Source organism: Oenanthe melanoleuca, chromosome 1A (assembly GCF_029582105.1).
Source record: "Oenanthe melanoleuca isolate GR-GAL-2019-014 chromosome 1A, OMel1.0, whole genome shotgun sequence".
NCBI lineage: Eukaryota > Metazoa > Chordata > Aves > Passeriformes > Muscicapidae > Oenanthe > Oenanthe melanoleuca.
In genome coordinates this window covers 27,535,645-27,549,653 of record NC_079334.1, presented here as the reverse complement: position 1 = coordinate 27,549,653, position 14,009 = coordinate 27,535,645, and the positions used below count along the sequence as shown (strand labels likewise).

The window sequence follows — 14,009 nt, the reverse complement described above, 5'->3', positions numbered from 1 at the left end:
TGAAGTGAACTTCTTCACTTCACACTTCAACAATCTTCCAGCCATACAGACGCAGTCATGCATGTATGGCTGTCATTTCCAATCCAGACAATTTTTGATAAGCTTTAGCTATTCTGAGGTGCTGCCAGTTTGAGTGACAACCTTGATACCTGCAACTAAATGGTTAATCTGTTCACCATTGTGAATGTAATCAGTGCTCTCAGACACAGTGAGATCCCACATTTTTCTGATGTCTGAAATAAAGCGGTTGTTAATAAATAATACAGAGCATATGTTTATATCATATCCAGCACATAAATATGTATTAATAGGCATGGTGCTGTCTGCATGCATTCTGTGGTGCCACATATATATATATATACACACATATGAGTATTAACCAGACAAAATATGAACAGCAAAACATATTTTTAAAGTATATTTTAAATAGGTTTGCCTGTGCTTTAAATAAAAAAAAAAAAAAAAGTGATGCTCTTCATTACAGCAGGATTTCAGACGTTCACCTCAGGTCTGAGTCATGTGTGCTCTGTGACTCTTTGATATAATTTAGCATCCAATTCCCATTGAACTCAGGAGCATTCTGCCCTTGAAAGCACAGTCATTACTTCCATCCTGCTGCTATTTAAACACACTTGAGGATGATGTGTACTTCCAAACATGAATAAGGCAAAACCAGTGAAGGCAAAGGTTATTTAGGCAAAGGGTATTCAATTTCCCTCATTTGCTAAAGACATTACAGCTCCAACCAATGTGCTGAGCTTGCACCTTTTAGTCCATTATCTGAGGCTGGAGTCAACTTGGCAACACCAAAAAGGTTGCATTTTTCATTTGTTGAGCAATTATATATTTGTATGTTTGCTCAACACCAGAAACACTGGTCTGCAGTATTTTCCATCTCTACTCAGCTTACTGATGTTGACTACTCAGGGGAAAAAAAATTCAATTTCATGCAAATTTTCAGAATAAACTCCCTGAAATTCTTATATGACCCATAAAGAAAACACATTGTATAAACAGCGTCATAGAGGAATGGGGTTTCTTTATGTACAGCCTCAAAGATACCTCACAAAACACAGGCTCTTTAGTCTGGTAAATGTTGCCCTCCAAACACCATGAAAAGTAGATCTTTAAAACAAAGATCTTTGCAGACATAGGCTGTGGGAAAGGCCCTCCACATGCCTAAATTCAGATAATTATTAAATTCCAGACACTCTTATCTTAGGGATGGGTAAAGTGCTAGCCAGGGTGTTCCACTGGGAGGTGGTGTGCAGATGCTGGGACAGGAACAGTCACCCACCAGCACCATCTCACCTCACCTCAGACAGACCAGTCAGGGGGGCATGGGAATGGCCATCCACTTCACTCTGCTGAGAATTATCTTATCAAATGCTTCATGTAAAGTCATAGCTCCATTAAAATTCTTGGTGTCTCAACATGGTAGTATTGTGAATCAAGCTTGAACAAGACTGTTTAGCACTGAACTTTCTTGCTTGTTTTAAAATAAATCTTTGATTGTATCATTTAATCCTCTAGATCTCCTTTCCTAAGATAAAACATGATAAGAGCTTCTTCCTGAGCATTTAAAGTAAAACCCCACAAAACCACAGATAAGCTGATGTGTTTTATGTCCGATGCACAGAAGTATGTAAATCCATAAAGTGTCACAGGAATGGACTAGCCCTTTCCCCCTTATAATTACAGATCTTTTACAATATGTCAAAACAAGCAGTCACTTGCCTTATGTGAAGTGTCATAGGAAAGGAACATCAATAGCAGTCTATTGCAACCTACAACTGATCAAACAACCCTAAGAATAATTTTAAAAATACATTTGCCAGAAAATACTCAACATTTTCTAAGGCTATGCTGCATTTCTGCTTGCTGTGCAGCAAAAAAATGGGTACAAAAGTTTAAGGTCTAAGCTAGAATTTATTATACAAAATCCATATCAAATGCATCTGTTTATTCAGCGTGGTTGGCAATGCTATTATTAAGATTTCAGTGTTTTCCACCCTAAGCTCCTCTATCTTTGCTGCTTAGAACTTTGGCAGTCTTTAATTGTTTGTATAAACATTTACAGGAGGCAGATCTCTAGAAAAGCTTTCCTGGAAGCAGGAAATATCTGCTCCAAGCTGATACGTTTCAAGAAAATTTTAGAAGGTCGTTTCCAAGAATGGTGTTTGGGAAAAACATAGGTTCCTTTCCTTCCACTTAAAAAAAAAAAAAGCAAAAGAAAAAAAGTTTCTTCTTGGGAAAAAAAAGAAGTTTCTTCTGGAAAAAAGTTTTGGAGCAAAGACTTGAGTGCTGCAGCAAATGGTCTTTGTTAAGGGTACACCTTTTGCTGTGCTTGCAAGATGTGGCCAAGGTCTAACCCTTGAACACACCCTAATCCTCCAAACCATCCCAGTTTGCATGCAGTGGTTGGAGAGAGCCAGCTCAGACACCACAATATGTCTGCTGGCAGAGAAGCAGGCTTCTTCCAATTGTTTTTATTACCCAAACTAGCTAAGTGTCTCTGTCCTGCATTGCAGTAAACAATGCAATCAGGGCACGATCTTCCTTTGCTGGCCTGGTCAGTACTATCAGTGCAAGTGTGCTTGTCAGTGCATTCCAGGGCAGAGCAGTGGATCCCTGGATCCCCTCTGGGTCCTGCTACAAGAACATGCACTGTTTCACCACCTTCCCAGCACCTGCAGTGCAGATTGCCACAGAGAAGACACTGCTCTGGAGAAAGAAGGTACCAAATGGATGTGAATGCCTCTGTCAAAGATTCAAAGAACAGAAAAGAACCCAGTGTGGCAGTAGGGGCAGGTCATCTGGGGTGTGCAAGGAACACCAGGAACTGTCAGTGCACTGTCAGAAATTGCTCATAGCATCTCTCCAGGCTCTTGGCCCAAGCAGGGAAGCCCAAGGCACATCAGCTGCCTCCTCAGAAACACCTGCTGGGCAAAGAGAAGCCAGCTCTCATCCTCTGTGCACTTAGGAAAAAACCTAACAGTTGTATAATTGATCTAACAGAGTACTCAGCAAAACAAAAGCAGAAATGTCAAACTACATGACAACTTCCAGCCTTACAGGAAGCAGTTGTGTCAAGGGAACACCAGCACATCAATGGACTCCTGACTAAAAATGAACCAGATAGAGCTGGTCTCTGTGAGTTGTCATTGACATCATGCAGTGGAAACTTCACTGGACAAAATTCCAATTTACTGAGCTCTTTGAGAATTCTCAAAAAAGGCATTTCTGTGATTCCACACTGCACCCAGCATGTACAGCTGGGCACTGCCCCAAGAAGTATGGAAGTCAGGGCACTGGTAATTTGGGGATGGTTGGCATATGACCAGTGTAAACAGCAATAGCCATGCTCTCTCTCCTGGATTTGTAACAGATGATGTGTGTTGAACCATGAGATTTTGAGTTATGAGCATACTGCAGTCTTTTGTGCTGTCTGCCTTGGCCACTTGGTCCTAATTAACTGACCACCCCTACAGCTAATTCCTGGTTCCTATAGCCCTTCCTATCTTGGGCAGGCTAAGCCTCTAGGGTTTGCAGGGTTTGAGAAAAGCCTGTCCACCTACACAAGCTCAGACTCTTGCTTGTTTCAGACAGGCAAGGAGCTACTCCAGGGTTCTGGTAGCTGACCAAAAACTGACTGCATGAAAGCTTTTCCTCCATTCTGCTCCACAGGGAAGGCTGTACACACACATTTGCCTTTACAGTGGACCCTTGGCAGTCTCTCACCCAGAGAGGCCCTAACAAAGGAACACCAGTTCAGCAGAGAGGCAGAAGACACTGGAAGACACTGGTCTCAGATGCAGGGCAGTGACTGCTGCCTCCAAGATGAGATGTGGGCCTTGGCTCAGGTTCAAGTCAAACACGAATTGCAGACGTCACTTCTGGCACATTTCTGGAGCACAGGAGGCTGGGGATTTTCTCTGTCTGCAGATCCTTCCTGGAAATGAGACTCTATTGCCCAGCTTCCTGGGAAAAGTGCAAATAACTAGTAGACTCTGCAGAGGCTCCAACTCCAAATCACTCTTCCCTCTGGCTATCAGAAGAGTAGATGTACCTGGGCAAATTAATAGAACCATAACACATTAAAGCCTCACTGTGTAATGGAGGGAGGTCCAGACATATTTTCCCTGCAGCTGCCAGTCAACCTTGATAACTCAGATTTCTTTGTGACCTGGGCTCCTTTTTTTCTGCCTCATCTCTCCAGAATATTGCTTGGGCTCATACAGAGTTTTCTAAGAAATTCAGGAACCCTAGATTTAGCTGCTCCTTTTAACCTACCCAGCTAGTTCCCTTCTCTCTCTGAACCAGTGAGGGAATCTGTACAATACCTAGTCTCTCTCAAACAGCAACACTCTGTTCACCTATGTGCCTGTTGCCCAACAACTCCTTTCTCTCCTCCCTCCCCACAAGATTCACTGTTAAAAATGGCAGCAGATGAGGTCCTCTGTTACAGCAGAGCTTGCCACCTTACACAGAGAGCCTCCAACACCACCCAGCCTTTCCAAGCTCTGATCAGACAGATTTCTCAAAACACCAACCCTTAAACAGCTTCTGTGATTTGGAGCCAGTCATTAATATCTATTAAGATGTTTGTGTGAAAGCACAGTTTCCAAATTCCTTCTGCACGATACTTGATCTCCTTTTTGACATGCATAAGTACACAGTTTTATTATTTGTACAGATCACTTTGTTTTCCTCAGTTTTATTATTTGTACAGATCACTTTGTTTTCCTCAGTACGTAATTTCAATTCCAATTCATTAATGTCAAAGAATAAAAGAAGCAACTGCACATGAAGCAACAAAAGTTTGCTAAACCCAGAAGATAACAGCTGATAATTAAGGAAGTCCCATTATTTCTTGGCAAAGGAGACTGTGTTTTCAGTGACACATTCTTAAAGGGCCTCTCTTTACTGTAGCTGCATAATTTGCATGAACACTATTTGCACAGAAAAAGAAAGGTTTTCAATATGGATAAAAGGAGGCTTTAATGTGCCCATAATTTCTGTACAATACCCATCCCATGCCTCTACTTACTGGCACAGCCTGGCCTTGTGACAGGTTCACAGAAGAGCCACTCTAGCAGATCTTTGATGGTGTGGACAAAAGATCTGGGATCTTGTTAGTGCATACTTGCCCCTCACCTCCACCCTCAGTCTCATTTTATACTGATACCATTGCAGAAAAATGACATTGTACTGATCTGAAATGGCACAAAAATCCTCTACCCAAGAAGAAACCTTTCATTTCTATCTTCCCAGACTCACCTCTGCCTCCTGCCCTGGAAGTCGTTCACAGCATGGTCTCCTGCTTACTGGGCAAGTCCATCCCAAACAGACTTCTGCATTTTGTTTGTGTTCCCTCACATTACTGTTGCTAGCCACTGCAAGGCATGCAGGGCCAGTGGAAAGATTCCTGGTTTTTCAGCAAGACTGAGCATCTATTTTGGGCTACAGTCTTACACTGAGATGAAAGTCTGCCAGCATGTGGAAAAAGGCATGTTTCTTGGATGAAGCCTGAAACAGGCTAACCAGTTTTGTGTCTCCTAGTACTTGGATCCTGTATATCCACCCCTTTAGCACAGTGGGGCTTTGCTTTGGTTGATGAGAATCTCAGAAATTACAGCCCCTTGTTCTTCTTAAGTCGGATGTCACTACCTCCCTACTCCCAGCCACAATCTGTGGTGGATGGTTATTGCCTCACATGAAGATTTGATCAAAGCTGGTGTTACTAAAATGACAATCAGCAGAGAGGAAAGGTGTTTCACTGGTAGACGTTTCTTGAAGCAAAACTGTTTTACTCTGGCAAAGCCCCATAAAGTCAGGACTATACTCATGTGAGGGCTGTTGACAGTTCACACAATACTGCTACAGCAGTTCCCAAATCAGCAAGAGCTGATGAATGATACAGATTTTCTGCACGTAGAGAAAATTTGTTTCTTATTGAAAAAGATTTTTAGACAAGATACTCTCTACAGACAATCTGTGGGCAAGATCTAATTTTCCATATTGAATGGAAAATCTTGCATTATGCCTATTCCTGAAAGAAAAATAGATGTTCCTCATGTCTTCAATACTTGGCCTGAGTCTTAGGTCCTCTTCATGTTTTAACAGCATTGCTACAACACCAAAATTCCCCTAGGGTGCACAGATCTTAAAAATCCCCCTAGGTCCACAAGGATCATAACCACTGCATCCCCAAGAAGTTAGAACAGAGAGCTTGTCAGGAATTGGCTGTGCCAGAGCCATCAGATTATGGTGTCTCTGATGTGATGGCACAGCTGATGCTCTTATTCTGGTGGACATGACTGTGTGGTATCAGAAGTAGTTTGCCTGATGTGGAATAAGAATGCAGTGGAGGAAACGCCACTGACACTGGCATATCACTAGGAAAAGAATGGGATGGTCACTAAATGTACAGCCTAGGAGCTGGAACATGGGGCAGCTCTGAAAGTTTCCTTAATCATGTGTTTATGGCAGACAAAAACAGGTCATTGCAGGGAGTTCCTGTCCCAGCAAACTCAGCTGAATCAGGAAGGAGTTCTGGGCTGCTGAGGTTTCACTCAGTAATGTGATGGTACAGGGTTCCTCTCAGCCTGGTTTTATGGCAACACAGTGCATTAGTGATGTCAGTGGGCATTTGCACTTACACAGACAATGCCATCTAATCAGTCCCTCCACCAGATATGCTGCTGCCCTTGAATGTCCAGCTGCTTAATGTGTTTCCTCAGGAACAGTATAGGCATTTGTGTTAAATTCCCACTCCTGGGCTGAAAGAGAAAATCCTGGCCATCCATCCAGGAGCTAAGGTTTGGATTAATCTGTTAGAACAACTCTTTCCTGTTCATTTCCTGTTGAGCAACAGCCTAAATACCCTGACCCAAAGGCAGAAAAGAATGCAAATTATTACTTCCCCCCATTACATGGGAAATACAAAGAGGACAAAAGGTGAACTTCACCCCTGTGCTGAAGGTCTGAAGATCAGCGTAAGAAGACTGTCTCTGAGTCAGAATGATTCAGTCAACAAGGTAAACAGCAAATTCCTCATAAGGGGAAAGAAAAATAACAGCTATTTTGTTTCCTGATTAACTGACTTACTCAGTTAACTACATCAGATGTAGTCACGCATTCTGTGCTTTCAGTACTGCTTCCTACCCCACCACCAAAAATCTGATGAGATTACTGGCACGTGAATTCACAGACCAATTACGAAACTAGAAGTCAAGCAATCTCACTGTCTGACTTCTACACTGAGACCAATGACCCTGGGAAATGCCCATTTTTGGTAACAACAGGGCTGGAATATTTACTCACCTGAGCAACAGAGTGTATTAAAAGAGGAATATAAATGCTCCTATTTCTTGGTACACAAAAAGTTTTCGCAATGTGAGTAGGAGACATTGTGGTCAAAAGTGGTTTCACATGTAAAAATAAGTAGTGTTATTTACCAATAATATAACAAACCTGTTATATTGCCATCCATGTTTATCCTTGTCAGAGCAGTGCAAAAATTGCTCTTACAGCATGACTTTATTCAAGACACGCACTTTAAGCTCATTACATTCTGCCACATTGTACGTGAAATCAGCTATTCTGTGCTGCAAATGCAATGAAATTTTACATGTATATCATTTCCCATTGTGTTCATATTTTTCCCACATAATCTAAACACAGGCTTCCTTACAAAAAAATCTTATAGGTTAGTTACTCTTTCAGCTGGCCCATAGTAAGTCCTGCTACCAGAAAGATGATTAGCATGATTTTGGTGTTGTTTCTGTTACCCATCCACTACACCCTAAAAGAAAATCACACTTATTTGTAATGGTCATGGAAATGTGCATCTAGATATCTTCCTCAACATGAGGAAGAACTTATTCATGTTGAAGGTGGCAGAGCACTGGAACAGGCTGCCCAGGGAAGAATTGACTCCTTTCTGGAGCCATTCCAAACCCACCTGGACACGTTCCTGTGTCACCTGCTCCAGGTGACCCTACCTTGGCAGGGATGTTGACTGGATGATCTTCAGCGGTCCCATCCAACCCTAACAATTCTGTGATTCTGTAACTGCACTTCTGATATAGTGAACAGGAGCTACAATTCCATGTTTCACTCCTACACATTCAGAGTGTCACTGTGTGCAAGGACAATCTGGACCTGGAGAAGGTGGCTTGCTGCACCAGCTTTAAACACACAGATTTGAGGAGATAATGTTTTTAATGTTTTTTTTTTACTAGGGCACCAGACTCACTTTTGGAAGGTGAGGTGCACAAAACCCATAACAGCTCTGCTACTGAAAGGTTAAGTTTCCTGAATGTGTGTTTTCCACGTTCAGCATCCAATACACTAAAGATCAGGGGAATATGTTGTATGCAGAAATAGAAATACACATTGTGGCATTTGATGAATTGATATATAGAGTAGTAGAAGACATTAGTGAGGATGTGACAAATTGGTAAACGCTGCAAACGCTGGTTCAACATATTTGCCTGTCAAAGGTTTAGACATAAAGACAGTCAGTGCAGGACTGACGTTTCACGACTCTCTACACCCAAAAACATCTTTGCCTGGCAGCCAAAACACAGGGAATTCGCACTTAATGTGTCCTTAAACTCTGAGATTTTCCATCCTTGCGTGTGGAACCAGGGAAAGGTGCTGGTGCGCGGATCCACTCCCGCAGACGGACGGACGCCGCCAGGCTGTGGCCGGAGCCAGCAGGAGCGGCTGCCAGAGCCGTCCCGCCCGGCGCCGGTGCCACCGCGCCGCCACGGGACCGCCGCCTCGCGGGGACGCGCCCGCGCACGGCAGCACGGGGCGGGCACGGGTACGCGCACGGGTACGCGCACCCCGGCGCGCCTCGCGGCAACAGCGATTGGCTGGGACGGGGATGGCGGGGAGCAAAGCGAGCCAATGAGAGAGGCCCGCGGCACCGCCGAGCCAATGGGCAGCCGCGCCCGCGGCTCGGCGCGCCGGGCCCGCAGCCTATGGGGAGCGCGGCGCGGGTGAGAGGTCGGAGGTGGGAGAGCGGCGCCCCCGGAACGGGAAGCGGGAGCGGAGCCGCTTCCATCGCCTCCCGTTGTACCGCGGCGCGCACGAGGGGTTCCTGCCTGGGCCTGCGCTTCTCCCGCCATGGTGAGCCGGAGCCGGGGGGGGCGGGAGCCGGGCGCGGAGAGGGGCGGGAGCCGCTCCACTGCCGGCCCCAGACGGCCGGGCGAGGCGGAGCGGGAGGCGGGCGGCGCTGAGCGTGTGCTTCCCCCGCCAGAGCCTGCCCCTCAACCCCAAGCCGTTCCTGAACGGGCTGACGGGAAAGCCGGTGATGGTGAAGCTGAAGTGGGGGATGGAGTACAAGGGCTACCTCGTCTCCGTGGACGGCTACATGAACATGCAGGTGAGGGACCGGGGGCGCGGGGCGGTGCGGGCCCGGCGCTGTGGTGCCTCATCCCTGAGCGTTCGAGGCCAGGCTGGATGGGGCTCTGAGCAAGCTGGTCTAGTGGAAGGTGTCTGCCCCTGGCGGGGGCTCGGAGTGAGGTGATCCGCGAGGAACTTCCCCGCCCACAGCCGGGGTGAGGGGCGGCGATGCCGGGGTGATGAGGGGCGGTGGATACCGGGATGATGAGGGGCGGTGGATGCCGGGGTGATGAGGGGCGGTGGATGGCGGGGTGATGAGGGGCGGTGGATGGCGGGGTGATGAGGGGCGGTGGATGGCGGGGTGATGAGGGGCGGTGGATGGCGGGGTGATGAGGGGCGGTGGATGGCGGGGTGATGAGGGGCGGTGGATGGCGGGGTGATGAGGGGCGGTGGATGGCGGGGTGATGAGGGGCGGTGGATGGCGGGGTGATGAGGGGCGGTGGATGGCGGGGTGATGAGGGGCGGTGATGGCGGGGTGATGAGGGGCGGTGGATATCGGGATGATGAGGGGCGGTGATATCGGGATGATGAGGCCCAGCGGTGCCGGGGTGAGGCGGGGGTGGTGCCGCGGTGGCGGGCGGCGCTCTGGGGGGATGCGGCACAGAGGGACCGGGGCTGCTCGCCCGCCCCCCCTCGCTGCAGCCGAGCCCTGGGCTGGGGGCAGAACCGTCATGGGCTTTGTCAAGCCACTCTTATTGCTGCTGTTCTGATTTCTTTCCCGTTTTCCTTTCAAGCTTGCCAACACAGAAGAGTACATAGACGGTGCGTTGTCTGGACACCTGGGTGAAGTTTTGATAAGGTAATTGGGGTGTTTATTTATGGTGGAGGAAGGCTCTAAATCGTCTCACCACTCAATTAAAGCTGGTGGCTGCTGTGTTTCTTGTCTAATTAAGATGCCAAACGTTGCTCTTACAGGAAGGCTATGAGTGTTTCTTTTATATCAAAGTCCCTTCTGAGAGGAGTAAAAACGAATTTTGAGTGTATTTTTAAAAGCATTTACTATCCCCTTTGTGGTGACTAAATTCTGTTGTTTTCCACATTTTTGTATCTCTGGGAATCCTTTGGCATTGCAATTGGAAACATTTCTCATGCTTGGAAGTTAAACTTGACCATAGCTGTTCACTCAGAAGTAAAGATTTTTTTGTACAGCATTGTCAAACAGTTACTACATTTATGAAGTTGCACAATTTAATGTACTTGTGTGGAAAAGGTGTACAAAGTCAACAGCAGCATTTTGTTCTGTAGAATTTGTCTGTTGCCGGGCTGCATTCAAGCAGAAAAATGTTTAAAGCATGTTTTATGTTGGGAAAACGATAACATTTATAACTAAGGGAACTCTTGGTTCTGTTTACAGGTGCAATAATGTTTTGTACATCAGAGGTGTGGAAGAAGAAGAAGAAGATGGAGAAATGAGAGAATAGGTGTTTTGTATTTCTGGAAATAAACTTTTTTTTTTTTTTGTTTTTTCATACTTTTGTAGTAAGGTGTTTACTTCATTTCAATTGTTTTATGGGGAAAATGAACCCTTTAAAAGGTCTTTAATGTTTTATTGGTGTCTGAAAAACTAATGCTGGAGAAACAACAGGTAATTATGAAAAGTGAGTATTTAAAAAATTACTAGCTATCTTCCCATCTGAAACACAGGAGTACTTGACAGTCTTTGTATTTTACAGTATGTATGTGGTGACTATTTAAATACTTTAATCTTAATTTCATCTTTAAACCTGTTTATAAAACTTTTGGAATTAGCTGGGAAGATTTCAGTGCAAGTGAGGTGTGGAGATCTGTTATACCTCAGTTTCTCTCAGAAATATTCTGCTTTGAGTCAAGAAGCTTGAAGTGTGGCTGTAGGGTCATTAAGGAAGGACAAACTTGTATCATTTTGGTAGCCAGCAGCCACCCAGACAAAAGCCTCCTGGCAGCTGTAGAGATGCACAGACTTCAGTGGCATTTACAGAGTTGAGACGAGACTGCAGAATGGGAGTGCTCTTTGTGAGTCTCCGCTGAGGAATGGAAAGGATGCTGTGGTGCTTCTCAGGTGTTCTGTGTAAAAGCTGCTCAGGTTGTGGCTGTAGTAGGTGCATGAGTAGTGCAGATCTCCAGCCCTGTTCCCTGGGATCACACATCCCTGCAGAGACAGCTGGAGTGGGCAGTGCTGGGTGCTCAGGACTGCATTGGGATTGAACTCTGGTTCTGTGAACTGGGAGGGACACAGCCTGTCAGGATAGATCCTGCAGAGAAATGCCTTCCTGTTTCTTTCTCATGTTTTAAGTCAGCCCTGGAGCTATCCATGTGTTCCTTTAATATTTACAAATGTCAGCTTCCATAAAGAGTGAAAAATCATTTCTGATGTACTTGCCCAGGTGTTTCATTGCTTAAACCAGACCCTTCTTTTTGGCAGTGTGGAGGCTTCACAGCTCTGCCAAAGTACTCTACAATCCCATTGGGAAAGGGAAGAGAGCTATTTAAGCTAAAATCTATACTAAATAATACGCTAAATAATATACTAAAATCACTACTATCACAAGGATAAATGAGTACTTTAAAATTGGTTTGCCATGCAACACATCCTTTAAGTGACTTAATGATGCAGAATAGTGCCCTTCCAGTGCTGCCATTGATAGTCACAGTGCTGTCAGTGTTGGAGGAGGAGAGGCTGTGACTGTCACCTTAGTATCTAAGTTAGTTCCTTGTCTGCAGTGGGCTGGCAGTGATCTGAAATCTGCTCCTCCTCATGAGGTGAGTTTGTCATGTATTATCTGAGCACTGAATCAGCAGATAGGCCCGTCACTGTGACAACTCACCAAGCTTCAGCTTTTCAGAGTAACTTGGAAGACCAGGCTTCTGCTGAACCCCTTCTGTGTGCATGGATGAGTGTGACTATTCCTCAGCTAAACAGGCAGGTGTATCTGTAGAAGGATGTCTGGAGTTGTGCTGTACAGCCAGAGTGCTTAAGTCCTTTCCTGAGGGTAAAGAAAATGTTTTTGCCTCGCAGAGAGAACTATCTCTGTAATTCATAGTACTTCCTCTGATTCCCTTCCTACAGGATGAGAATTCATCAATGTAGAACGCTGGAGGTGATTGGTAATTTTTGTGCTAGGAAAAATCTTCAGACAAGGAAAGTCCTGCAGTAGTTTAAAATGAGTAGAAACCTTTTTTTTTTTTTTGAAAGAAAACAAGCCAAAGCACAAAACATGCAAGGGAGCATTTTGTGTATAATGGCCTTAATGTGGCAGATACTTCCTAACTGAAAAAGGGGCTGTTGATATTCCAGGACAGCCTGAATCCATCATCAGGAAAGCAGACACATCTGGTTTTCCAGGGGGCTGTTGAGAAACGAATCGGACAGACACAGCTGGTGAATATCTAGATGAAATCACTATATAGAAAAGGTAAAAAAAAGCCAAAACTGAAAATCTACAGTAAGATGAATAATAGGAAAGACAAGTGGACTTAACATTTTGGAAAAGCGAGAACTCAGAACTAAGAAAACAAAGATTTTTTTCTCATGTAATCTATCTCTTTCAGATGAGTAAGTTGCTTAATAGAGTCCTGAGTTTTCATCCTCAACAAAAGTGTGATCCTTTCATATAGCTTCACATTCTTTTGAGATATTTTATCGTTTTTTTTGACGCTTGCATTCCTTAGACTTCAAATTCAGACCGTTTTACTTTTGCCTAGCACCAAGCATCGAACACTTTAACTAAATAATACCTTGGTGCATAGCTTGATAATTAGTTTAGTTATACTGCAAAAATGGAGGCATGTGTTTCTCTTTGCTACCATCAAGTGTTCCATTCATTTCAATGGAAGAACCCATGCAGATAAAGTCAGACAACAACTTAAACATGTGCTTAACTTAGATCTGGTCCTAAATGATGTGGAAAGAATTGCAGTGCAGGTGAAGATAAGGTACTCTGAATGTATCAGACTAATTTGAGCTCTTTCTTAGTTTGTATGGAGTAAGCCCCATGAATACAGATTTTTTCATTTCTGGAGCAAGTCCAAAAGAACTGCAAACATTCACTTAGGTGTGTATTAAGGACACGAGTAAAAGAGCTTGTGATTTCACATGTTAAATACAACGTACATAAAGTAACTAAAAAGAAAAATAGCTTTCACATGATTAGGTTGTTCCAGCTGTTTATAGGATAAAAGAAATTGGAGACAAACTAGCAGGACACTCAGGAAAAGATAAACCACTTATTAAATACGGTGAGAGGGTGGTCAAAAAGAGCCTAGAAATAGTGAGGCATGTCAGATACAACATGTAGTTTTGAGCTTATTCTTATGTGTTTCTCATTTGAATATTATGGTGTTTGCTGGTTTTTTTGTTTTTTTTAACTTGGAAACCTTCCCATTCCTAGGAGCATGCAAAAAAGAGCACACAACCTACCTGAGAAGACCCTAAATCTTTGTCATTGCAAAGAGAGAAAGTGCTGCAAACTGCAGTTCTGTATTGTGCAGCTCACAGACTGCAAGGAGGGACAAGCTTTGGCCATAAGCCCAGATGCTGGAATTGTACCAGGTGCCCACATCCCACTCCTGACAGGACACAGGTGCACAGCAGCTCTCCTTTTCCTTAGCTGCAG

At 44.6% G+C, this 14,009-nt stretch overlaps 1 protein-coding gene across 1 annotated transcript; it reads left to right on the top strand.

The window, feature by feature from the left end:
• The first annotated feature begins 8,993 nt into the window (after positions 1-8,993).
• SNRPF (small nuclear ribonucleoprotein polypeptide F) lies at positions 8,994-11,760 on the top strand. The gene is made up of 4 exons (XM_056514397.1): positions 8,994-9,141; positions 9,272-9,397; positions 10,152-10,216; positions 10,772-11,760. Exons 1-4 carry the CDS (start codon positions 9,139-9,141, stop codon positions 10,836-10,838), a joined length of 261 nt encoding a protein of 86 aa, XP_056370372.1. The 5' UTR covers positions 8,994-9,138; the 3' UTR covers positions 10,839-11,760.
• Positions 11,761-14,009: the final 2,249 nt, after the last annotated feature.

Coding starts and splice junctions, on each gene's coding strand:
- SNRPF (XM_056514397.1), top strand. Junction 9,398..10,151: donor ACGGCTACATGAACATGCAG/GTGAGGGACCGG, acceptor TTTCCTTTCAAG/CTTGCCAACACAGAAGAGTA. Junction 10,217..10,771: donor CTGGGTGAAGTTTTGATAAG/GTAATTGGGGTG, acceptor TTCTGTTTACAG/GTGCAATAATGTTTTGTACA.